This window comes from Rattus norvegicus, chromosome 12 (assembly GCF_021556685.1).
Source record: "Rattus norvegicus strain SHRSP/BbbUtx chromosome 12, alternate assembly SHRSP_T2T, whole genome shotgun sequence".
NCBI classification, from domain to species: Eukaryota; Metazoa; Chordata; class Mammalia; order Rodentia; family Muridae; genus Rattus; species Rattus norvegicus.
The window spans coordinates 53,043,321-53,054,351 of NC_141545.1; the positions used below are offsets into that span (position 1 = coordinate 53,043,321).

Sequence of the window (11,031 nt, forward strand, 5' to 3'; positions counted from 1 at the left end):
TTCTGTGTATTTACAGGTTGTTATCAATGTCCTAAGGGATGGATGGTACCGGACTTTGTATGTTTAAGTGGGCAATTATATCATATCAATTGGATCTAAAAAAAAAATTTTTTTTTCCACAGAGCTAGGGTCAAACACAAGCCAGTTTCCAGGCCGGCAAAAGCTGTGAGGTAACCACACAGGTCAGGAAAACAAACAGGCCCTATGTGATTAGTGAGTTACTCCAACTGTTTCACTGTCTGGTGTCCTACTGTGGGGCAGGGCACTGCTAAGCCACTGCATTCAGGGACAAAGTGAGAAGGTGGCTCAGTAGCAGCTGTCTGCATGGTTAAAGCTGAGATGAGCCGTGTTTGTTCTCAGTGCTTCTACAGAAATTACTAACCCAGTTTTAAACTCCTCTGTAAAATGTGTCTGCCGCTGCCACTGCTGCTCCAGGGCTGTGACTCCCTAACTCCAGATTTAAAAGCTCCAGATTTAAAAAGGACTTAGACAGGGTCACAGAGATGGCTACAGCTCTTGTAGAGGATCCAGCCTATAACTGCCTGTAGTTCCAGTTCTAGGGGATCCAGCAAACACGTCTGGCCTCCTTGGGCACTAGGCACACATGATGTATAGACACACCTGCAGGTAAACATATACGTAAAATTTAAAATGGGGGAGGGCAGGGGTAAAGCTGCGGGAGGCTTCCCCTTACCCAAGTCCCTAGAGCCACCAAGGGCCTGGAGACAGTACCTGTGGATTGTGGTGCTCTCTCAGGATAGCCTGGGTGGCCTGAGTTACAGGAGTAGCTAAGTGGCTGTGTTGGAGCTATCAGAGAATCTGTATGGGTTCAAGTGATCCATTTTATTTTTTTTTTTTCTGAATACAAATGAAAATAGTTTACCTTTTTTGACACACAGACTTTTCAAAAACAGGCCTCCTTATAAGCACAGGTAAGTGCTAAGTCTCCTTGACGATGCTCAGGGAAGGATTCTTCCACCATTTAAGAACTTAAATGGGTGGTGGCGGATTATAAAGTACGATCTTGAAGACTAGCAGCCAAGGAATCTTCAACCTGTTCTTGCCTCTAATGACTTGCCTGGGGCAGGCCCACCATAACATCTCTGTAGACGTGTGATGCTAACAGATAAACACTTTAATCTGTAGTCACCATAGTTTTTGGTCACACTCCTGAGGGCTTCCTTCAGTTTCGCCTGAGCTTATTTCTGAAGATCAACTGGACACCAGCAGTCCAACCCAAGAGCCATTATTTTTCAGGACCAGGCCACCAACTAGGCTGCCTGTCCCAAGTCGACCAGATGCCCACGATGTTGGGAAGAAGGGTTGTTCCCACTGGAACCCCAAGGAGCTGTTATCTTCTGTTCACAGGATGTTCCCATCTAGGCTGCCTTCAGCTTTTGTTCCTCCTATGGAGGAAAAGGGAGCTTTGCACCATTTCATCCTTACTGCTAGCTGCAGCCCCCTCACCCTACAACTTCGAGACACCAGACACCATGCTAAAGGAGGAGGCGCCCCCTGATTGCCTCCCTTCCTGGTTGTGGTGGTGTTACTAGGGCAGAGGTGGGACTGGTTGAAGCACTCACCTTGACAGTTTTCTCCAGCTGAGACAAGGCTGTCTCGTAACGAGCAACCAGTGGCTGCAGGAGCTTCCTGGGGACCTCATGGCATGCCAGCTCAGGCACCCCAGCTTCTGACACCATCTGAAGGAACTTCCTTTCCTGGAAGGGCGGGGTTTCGTAAGAAGGACTCTGGGTCAGGCCAGCAGCTTGGATCTGCCCATGACATCTGCTGAGAACTAATCAGTCTTACCTGCACTTTCAAGAGAAGTGTGAAGGCCTGTCCAGTTTTCCCAGCTCGGGCTGTTCTCCCTACCCTGAAAGCAAGGATGAGTGTTTTTGGACAGTGGCTCCTGGACCAGAGAGACCTGACAGGACAGTGTCTCTCTTGGCCACACTGTACATAACCATCATGCAAGGTGATCCTACATAGGATGACCAAGAGTTCATAATGTGGCCTACCAACGGCCGCTACCAACTACCCTTACCTATGCACATAGGTCCTCAGGTACTGCGGAGCATCATAGTTGATCACCAGCTCCACACCCTGCACATCGATGCCTCGAGCGGTAGCATCTGTGCTGATAAGGCTGATGAGACACAGGCAGTGGGGCTAAGGGCCAGAAACAAACACCCCACCCCCACCCCTGTGCCTACCCTGCCAGGGTTAATTCCGAGTCTCTCTTGGAAATCAGTTGCCCAGGAACTAGAGGGCTCAATAACACACCAACTCTATATAGTAGGTCCTGTGTGTTTTCCAGGTACTCACAGCTGGATCTTTCCCTGTTCAAACTGCTTCAAGATTTTCTTCCTTTGGCCAGGCCCATAGCGGGAGGAGAATTCAGCCACACTCACACCCCCAAAAGCTTGTGCTAACAGGAAGAGCCTGGATAGAGAAGGAATAGAAGTCAGGTGGTACCAGGGCCCAGTGTATACTGGCTACACCCACGTTAGTTCACCTCACCTGTGGGAATTCTCTCGGGAGTTGGTGAAGCAAAGAGCCCTCGAGAAGTTCATCCCAAGGACCAGGTGAAAGACAATGAGTGGCTTCGAGCTGAGTCTGCATGGCACATAGTGATGCTGTGGGAAATGGACAGCAGGTGCTAGCCAGAAGCCCTGGACCTCCACACCAACCTGCCCCACATACCCAAACCTGTGCCATGTGCCCTACTTGCTCACCGTGAGCCCCACAGGGAAGGTGTACTTCCCCAGGTTTTCATCCACCTCAACTGTGTCTCTAGGGCTTTGGTGTCCCAGCCTTGTGGAGAAAAGCCTTGGCTGGTACAGGCCGAGGCGCTGCAGCTTCTCAGGGTTCTGGGTCAGTGTGGCTGAGAACAGCAGCTTCTGCAGAGGCATCTGGGGAATGCAGGTGCTGGAAAAGGAAGGGCATGTAAGCAGGATAGGTGTCCTTGTGCCACTGTGATCCCTATTATAGGGCCAGCAAGGGAGCTAAGAAAGGGAGCAGCACATGGGGGAGCCAGCCCTCGTGCAAGGCAGGTTACCTGGCAGCAGTCACAGCCTGGGGCTGTGTCCTCTGGAGCAGGGCACAGGAGCCTGTGGAGTCCTCAGTGTAGAAGGCTGCCGCCACCACTCGTGGCAGCCAGGACTGGTGCATGCTGTCTATCATCCGGTCAGCCTCATCAATGATCTACAGCGGACAGGAGCAAGGGCCAAATGAAGATCCCTGCCGTGATCACCCCAGCTAAAAGCCCAGATGTCCAGGAGGTGGCCTACCAGGAAGCGGAGCTGCTGGAGGCTGAATCCTGGAGTCTGGTCAATGTGGTCCACCAGGCGGCCAGGTGTGGCCACCACAATGTCAGCCAGGCAACAGAAACCATCTGCTCTACAAACCATAGAGACTCAGAGAAAGGAAGCACCTCCCAGGGCCATCTACTCAAAACTCACATGTAAAGCACTGATACCCCCGACCCCCAACCCCCACCACCCCCACCACAGGACCCCAGCTGGGCTGAGGGAGGACCTCTTGAAGAGCCCACCACCTGGCACACCTACGTCTTCTGGACAAGGCTCTCCTGCTCCTTGGCCAGTGACTTCTGTCCAGTCACCAAGGCAACCCGCAGAGGTGTGGTGTCCGTGTAGATGTTGAATACTTTGCTCACCTGAAAAAGGAATCCGTCACTGGCCTAAGATAGGTGGTGTCCCCTGCCACAGCAGAGACTTGAGTGGGATACAGCTGGTCAAGAGATAAGTACATGAACACACAGGGCAACTGAAGCTGGGGACAGAAACTTCTGGATGCAGAGCTGACACACCTGTTGGGCCAGCTCCTTAGTGGGAAGCACAACCAGCGCACGGATGTGACAGACCACTCGATGCAACAGGGCCTGCAGAGACAAAGACCATCTGTGCCACTGGGACCCTCCCCATCATGCTCCGGCTGCAAATCTGTGTCCTCAGACTCACTTGCACCACGGGGATGACAAAGGCCAGTGTTTTCCCACTGCCTGTTGGGGCAGAAACGCAGAGGTCACTAGGTTGGTAGCCACCTCTGCCTACGAGAAATCCATTGTCAGCACTCTCGAGGAGGGCGGGAATCACAGCTGCCTGGACTGGAAGGAAGGAAGAAAAGGATCGGGTCAAATATATGTCATGATATACAATTTCACCCAGGAATTCTTCTGGTCAAAGATGGCACCAGGACTGGATAAAGCCTGAGACAATCGTCAAGGACCTGAACCCAAGGCTACAGAAGCTCACTGATCTTGTGTGCGGTAGGGACACCTATATGACAACCCTGACACTGCAGCTCAGCCCAGGGAAGGCTGCTGTGAGTCCACCCCGTCATCTGCCCAGGGCTGAACCACCTGGAAAGTAGGAAGAGATGCCATTAGCCCTCAACTGCTTCTGCAAGTCAGGGTGAACCTCAGGGATGTCCTCAATAGGAGTAAGATCCTCAGTGACACTCTTCTTGACACAGCTTGGCTTGGCCAACCATGCTGGCAGGAAAGGCTGGACCTGAAAGCAAGGGGGTGGGAAAACCACAAGGGTTCGGCAGAAGCTTCAGGCTTTCGGAGTCATTAGAAACCAGGAACAACAACAGAATAGACCCTAACCAGTCTTTCTTCAACCCTTCACCACCCACTCTTGCAACCTTAGCACACCGAACACCCTGCATAAAGTACTTTGTCCATAAGCCTACCAACCCAGCAAACTGTCTCCATGCACCAAGAAATACTGCTTTCAATGGAGGAAGACAGGAGCACACCGCAGGGCTTATCCCAAGGGTTCTTATCCGTCTCTGGATTTCCATTTCAAGAGCGTCCATGCATACCCAAAGGAACACTATAAGCCTCCCGCTTTCTCCAGTTAACTACGTGATGGCGAACAAAACAAAAACCTTCCCGCTAAGACTGATGAGTCCCAGGAGGACAGAAAGAACCGCCGACAGTTTCACTCACCTTCGGAACCTTCTTCCTTGCAAAGTCCCCCAACACCCGGCCTGGAGCTGGGGGTCTCTGGACATCCTCCTGAGGGCTCTCACCTGGGTCCTCTGCACTCTCACTGAGCTCCTCCGGCGTCTCCTCACCTCTCCCTGAGCAATAGAGCACAAACGTAGGAGACGTCAAACCCGCCGCGTATGCAGAAAGCCTCCATGCTCTGTTCCACATCGTGGACTCACGGCCCACCTGCGTCCACGTCGTCTTCCACTTTCTGCCGCTTAGCCCTAGGAGCCTCCGGCTTCTCAGCCACCGAGCCGCTCACCCCACGCCGCCGTCGGGGCCGCCGTCGCCGCCTAACTGGCGCTTCCGCAGCCGTCCCGGTGGACTCGAGCTCCGGCTGCCGCTGCTCCCGCTCACGGGCTCTGTTCTGCAGTCGCTCCAGAAGCACTCGAGCTCGGCCTCCGGCCTCTGCCTCCGTATCCCCCAGCCCCGCAGCCTCCGGGCCCGCGTACCGCGCTATGTGGAACAGCGCCATAGCTGCTGCACGCCTTGGTTCCTCTTCGACGCTCTTTGATGACGTAAGCCAGCCCTGCGACCTAGAAGCGCTGGTGACGTCACGAGTGCGACTACACTTGGCGCAGACGTCGGTTCCCGGGAGCAGCTGGCGGCAGCATGGAGCGGCAACCGGCTTCGACGGGCTCCAGGCAGGAGCTCGGCCGCCTGCTGGAGGCAGTACTGTCGAATCGTGGCCGGGCGAACGCGGTGTTCGACATCTTGGCTGTGCTTCAGGTGAGCGGTGCGGGCGACAGGGGCGGACCTGGGGCGGCAATTGGAGTCACAGCGGGGCCGAGCGTCACATTGTCGGTCTCCCCATCTCAGTCCGAGGACCCGGAGGAGATCAAGGAAGGAGTGCGCACGTGCAGCCGACTCTTCGGTACCTTGCTGGAGCGGGAAGAGCTGTTCGTGGGTTCGCTGCCATGCGAAGACATGGCCCTGGCAGGTGAGTGACCTGGAGGGCGTGGGGTGCTCTCCGCCAGGCAGTTCCGGAGAGACGCCTTGTCAACATAGGAACACCCCCGAGCCAGGGCCTTGTCATAGACCATTCAGTCTGGTAGGAGAACGCGGTCAACTCACTGTGGCTCAGGAAGTGAGATCCGTATACTTGCCAGGATTGCATGAATTCGTACACATGGCCGTTTTGGGTTTTTTTTCCCTCGTGTTTTATGTGCGCCATTTCCAGTTTGATACTGTTACTGCCCTAGTGTTTGGAAGATCCAGATCCTGAGGTAAAGTGAAACTGTGTTTCAATACCCGCTCCCAGTTCGCAGGGTTCAGAAAATGTCGTTTGCAATTCCCGGTCTGGGATCTTGTAGTGCAAGTTTACTACTGTGAAGATGAGACACAATGGGAAGATGGGGCTGGGCTTGACACACAAACATTAATGCCAGTTAGCTCTCCTAACTCCTTAGGATCCCAGGGAGCCACGTACAAATACAAGGTGTGGATGAGACACCGCTACCACAGCTGCTGTAACCGCCTGGAGGAACTCCTGACCCATCCCTCCTTCCAGGTCAAGGTGAGTTTTGAAGTCTTGGGCCCAGCTTTCCCCCTCATCTCTAAAGCAGCAGTAGGGGCCTTTGATTTGAGAATCTCTTCCCTCACTTGTTGGAGAGACTCCTACCTAGAAAACTTTCACTGTGGCCCTGAAGACCGTTCTGGCAACCCTAGTTCTGGGCTGTGTACCTGCATTGTACATTGTTACATTTGCTGAGGCACCTCCAAAACTGGGGGACAAGGGAACGGTTAGGTGGCCTCCCATGCTGGCCAAGCTTGTGTACATGCCTCAGGCCAAGTTCTGTTACAAGTTATGTCCCAAGTTAGCAAGAGCATGTCACCATCATCACATACCTATGGAGCGAGATAAGCTGGGGTCTGATCTCTCCTGGTTCTTGGCCCAGGACTAAGCTTGGTTGTGAGGGAGCCTCCCAGAAGTTAGATGAGCTTTGAGGGGCCTCCTGGAGGGTGGAGGCCTCATGGTCGCTCTTCTCTGCATCCCAGGAACTGGCCCTCGAGACGCTCATGAAGTTCGTGCAGCTGGAAGGAGCGAAACCCCTGGAGAAGCCCCAGTGGGAAAGCCACTACCTCTTCCCCCGCACACTCTTTAGGGTGAGGCCTTGGTAGGACCTGGAGGACTGTGGTGACCACAGCCCTAAGGCTGTCCCATGAGCCAGCAGGTTGAGCAGATAGCTGGGTGGGGGATTATTCCTGCTTTTGCCTTGATCTGGGAGCTGAGCAAGGCTTCCTGCTCATTGGTCTTGAGTGTCTTGCCAGTTGGAGAGGAATGGCAGACAACTTGGTGGTACAGGGCTTGTGGCACTCTACTTAGCCATGTGAGGACTACCCTGTGGGACAAAGTCATTCATCTCTCTCTGTTCCCAGGCAGTGGTAGGAGGCCTGCTCACACCAGAGGATGACCACAGCCTGCTTATCTCCCAGTTCTGTGAGTACTTGGAATATGACGACATCCGGTACCACGCAATGCAGGTGGCCACCAGCATCTTGGCGCGGGCCACCAGCCGGCAACCTGAGGTAAACAGCTGGGTCTCGTAACCCTGTGTCCTAGCACCTCAGGGAGGTAGGTAGGTGGCAACAGCCTGGCCAGATGCTTAGGCTAGGCTTCCTATAGGTGTCACTCACCTTCTGGAACAACGCCTTCATGTTGCTGTCTGCTGTGAACCTACCCCTCCAAGAGCATGAACTCACCAACTTCTATGTGAAGCACGCACGTGAGTTCTGGGCACATAAAGGCTCACAGGAGCCTGCCCCGTAGTAGGTGGGCTGCTGACCGGAGTCCCAGTCTATCAGCCTGGCTAGCCACGGTCTTCCCCACGTACAAGTTGATGACTTCTCTTTGCTGTAATTACAGAGACATCAAGCAAGTGGAAGGTTGTTCACTTGAAGGTGAGACACGTTCAGACTTGGGGACCTTCCTTGGCATAGTCTCCCATCTCACACAATGTCCCTCTTAAGTGTCACTATGACCAACTTCAGACCTGAGCCCTTAACCTTGTCTCTCCTTCTGCTGAGACATGGCCTTGTAGACTGCCATAGGGCTGTCAGGGTAAAAGGTCAAAAGGGCTAGGTGGCCAGTGTTGGCAAGGAGGACTGGGTGTGTCGTGACACATGAACGCCTGGTCCCATTACAGGAGCAGAGGAAAGCTTTCCAGGAGATGTGGCTTGGCTTCCTCAAGCACAAGGTAGAGTCCGGTGGGTGGAAGTGCCGGTTTTGGTGTGGGGAGTGGGGACAAGAGAAATTGCTTCCCTGACTGACACAATCTCTACAGCTGCCCCTCAGCCTGTACAAGAAGGTGCTGGTGGCCATGCATGACTCCATCCTACCCCACCTGGCTCAACCCACACTCATGATCGACTTCCTCACAAGTGCTTGTGATGTGGGTGAGTGGGACTTCCACCAAGGCTATTTGGCAAGGGCCGCTCGTTGTGCATGGGCTGAGCTCCAGCTCCAGACTGTGTCATACTGGAGCTAAGTTCTATGTCCTTCTTGCATGTGACCTTAGGTAGTCACACTATAGGCCGGCCATCTGCAACTGCAGCCATCCCTCCCTTGCTTAGGCTCAGGGTGAGCAAGGTGTGGCCTCATGTCTTCCTGTGTTCCCGCAGGTGGTGCCATCAGCCTCCTGGCCTTGAACGGACTTTTCATCCTAATCCACAAGCATAACCTGTGAGTGTCAGACAGGATGGCATTGCTCTGCTCTCTAGCTTCTCTCTAGCTTCTCTCTATGTGCCTGCGTTGCTCACTGGGGGAGGTTGAAGCAGAAGAGGTACAAGAAGAGGAGGGAGGATAAAGCCTTGGCTGCCTGGGGTCCTGTCCTTTTAGGCAGCTCACCCCATGGCTCCTCTCTGGTCTCTCCCTCAGGGAGTACCCTGACTTCTATCAAAGGCTCTATGGTCTCCTGGATCCATCCATCTTTCATGTCAAGTACCGAGCGCGCTTCTTTCACTTGGCTGACCTCTTCCTTTCGTCCTCGTGAGTGTGGGGGCTATCCAGCTCACCCGCTCTGTCATCCCTGGGGGGCTATAGTCCTGTTTGGGGAGGAGGAGGAGGAAGGCTATTGGGGACCTATCTTCTCATACCTGTTGCCCTCCCAGCCACCTCCCTGCCTACCTGGTAGCTGCCTTTGCCAAACGCCTGGCCCGGCTGGCGCTAACAGCACCTCCTGAGGCCCTGCTTATGGTCCTGCCCTTAATCTGCAACCTGCTGCGTAGACACCCTGCCTGCCGAGTTATGGTGCACCGCCCACAGGGCCCTGGTGAGCACATGAGTAGCTGGGCACGGTGGCACACCCTGGCCAAGAGTCCTACCTGCCTCCCGCGGCCACACAGCTGGGTAGCAAACGGAAATGGCAGAAGCCTTGGTCTGTTTCTATCTAGAGCTAGATGCTGATCCATATGACCCAACGGAGAAGGACCCAGCCAGGAGCCGTGCCTTGGAGAGCTGCCTGTGGGAACTGCAGGTAAGTCCCCTCCCTACCCAGATTCTGGAAGGCATTGGATCTTGGTCACACAGGGCACCATGCCAGGGTATCCCAAGGAATTCAGTCACCTCACACTGGCTCAGGCTTCAAGCTCCATCCCAAGGTCCTGCCTGTGTGCCACGAGGTCCCTGTTCACATTGCTGTGTGCTACTCCTAGACCCTCCAGCAGCACTACCACCCAGAGGTGTCCAGAGCTGCCAGTGTCATCAACCAGGCACTCTCTGTCCCTGAGGTCAGCATCGCACCACTCCTGGAACTTACTGCATATGAGGTGAGTGTCGTGCACAGGGCTGTTGGGGTACATGCCACGGGGACCACTGCATCCAGTCCAGGACCACCGTCTGTCCTTTGCAGATCTTTGAGCAGGACCTGAAGAAGAAGATGCCTGAGTCTGTGCCCCTGGAGTTCATCCCAGCTAAAGGCCTGTTGGGTCGACAGGACGACCTTTGTACTCAGTTCTTCTGTCTCAGCTGACCTGGCTGTCACTTCTCCTAAGAAGTGCTTTTGTATGTGTGTGTGTCTGAGACAGGATCTCACTATGTGAGACTGACCTGTACTTGTGGTTCTCGAGCCTAAGCCTTCGCAGTACTGAGGTTACAAAGGTGCGCCACAAATAAATGGTTTGTTTTGGTTTTGTTTTTTTGGTGTGGTTTGGTTTGGGCTTTTGTTTTGTTTTGTTTCAAACAGTGTTTCTCTATGTAGCCCTGGCTGTCCTGGAACTCTGTAGACCAGACTGGCCTTGAACCCAATCAGATATCTGCCTGCCTCTGCCATCTGAGTGGTGGGGTTAAAGGTGTTCACCACCAATGTCTGGCTTAAAATGTTTATATAAAGGGAGTATATATCTGGCCAGTTAGGTCTCGGGCAGGGAGGGGCTGCCAGACTCCTCTGCTTTTCCTGTAGCCGGCAGGGCAGGACAGAGGTGACACTGCATTGTGCCCACTTTGTTACTGGGGCACCCTGCTATATCCAGCTATGCTTAGTTTAGATTCAGATCAGGCAAGGTAGCCAAGTGGAATCCTGACACACAGATACCTCCCCTGTGGGCTGCTGGGGGTTCTTAGCTTGTCTGTCACTCTTTAACGGAGGGCCTAGTTTCTATTGAGGTCAAGCATCCTCATTTTCACCTCAGCTTTGTTCTAAGAGAGGTGTCTTGGAGCTGTGGGAATGCAGGCAGATGGTTAGGTATACTGCCCAGTTTCTTCTTCCAGTTTGGCCGTTTGGATTCTGAGTGAATCCATTAAATGGGGTTGGCCAGCTGGCCCTATTATACATGGCTTGCAAGAAAGTGGTAAGTGGATATGCCTGCCACCTACATGGTTTGGTGATACAGAGCTTGCTTCCATACGTCACATTCCCTTAGCCATGCTGCTCTCTGGCCACATTCCATCCCACGTCATTGCCCTAAATTGCAGGTAGGACTGGGCTGCAATGTCTGGGATCAGTAAGAGGTCCCTAGAAGTTCCATGGAGTGCCCAGAACTTCTGAGGGCCAAGCTTCTGTGGATCATGTAGGATG

At 53.7% G+C, this 11,031-nt stretch overlaps 2 protein-coding genes across 2 annotated transcripts; one reads left to right on the plus strand and one right to left on the minus strand.

Moving 5' to 3' along the window:
• Positions 1-822: 822 nt before the first annotated feature.
• On the minus strand, positions 823-5,512 carry Ddx51 (DEAD-box helicase 51). The gene is given in 15 exon segments (NM_001401167.1): positions 823-1,406; positions 1,584-1,718; positions 1,810-1,873; positions 2,045-2,146; positions 2,326-2,442; positions 2,521-2,636; positions 2,736-2,928; positions 3,059-3,204; positions 3,291-3,399; positions 3,570-3,676; positions 3,830-3,901; positions 3,981-4,126; positions 4,382-4,532; positions 4,976-5,109; positions 5,204-5,512. Coding segments are annotated over 15 exon segments (1,908 nt in total). The 5' UTR covers positions 5,493-5,512; the 3' UTR covers positions 823-1,379.
• Positions 5,513-5,599: 87 nt separating this feature from the next.
• On the plus strand, positions 5,600-10,149 carry Noc4l (nucleolar complex associated 4 homolog). Its single transcript, NM_001014129.1, is given in 15 exon segments — positions 5,600-5,746; positions 5,837-5,957; positions 6,427-6,533; positions 7,016-7,123; positions 7,397-7,546; positions 7,644-7,743; positions 7,884-7,918; positions 8,164-8,214; positions 8,302-8,413; positions 8,639-8,699; positions 8,895-9,005; positions 9,128-9,288; positions 9,410-9,492; positions 9,671-9,784; positions 9,868-10,149. Coding segments are annotated over 15 exon segments (1,551 nt in total). The 5' UTR covers positions 5,600-5,629; the 3' UTR covers positions 9,988-10,149.
• The last annotated feature ends 882 nt before the right edge of the window (positions 10,150-11,031 follow it).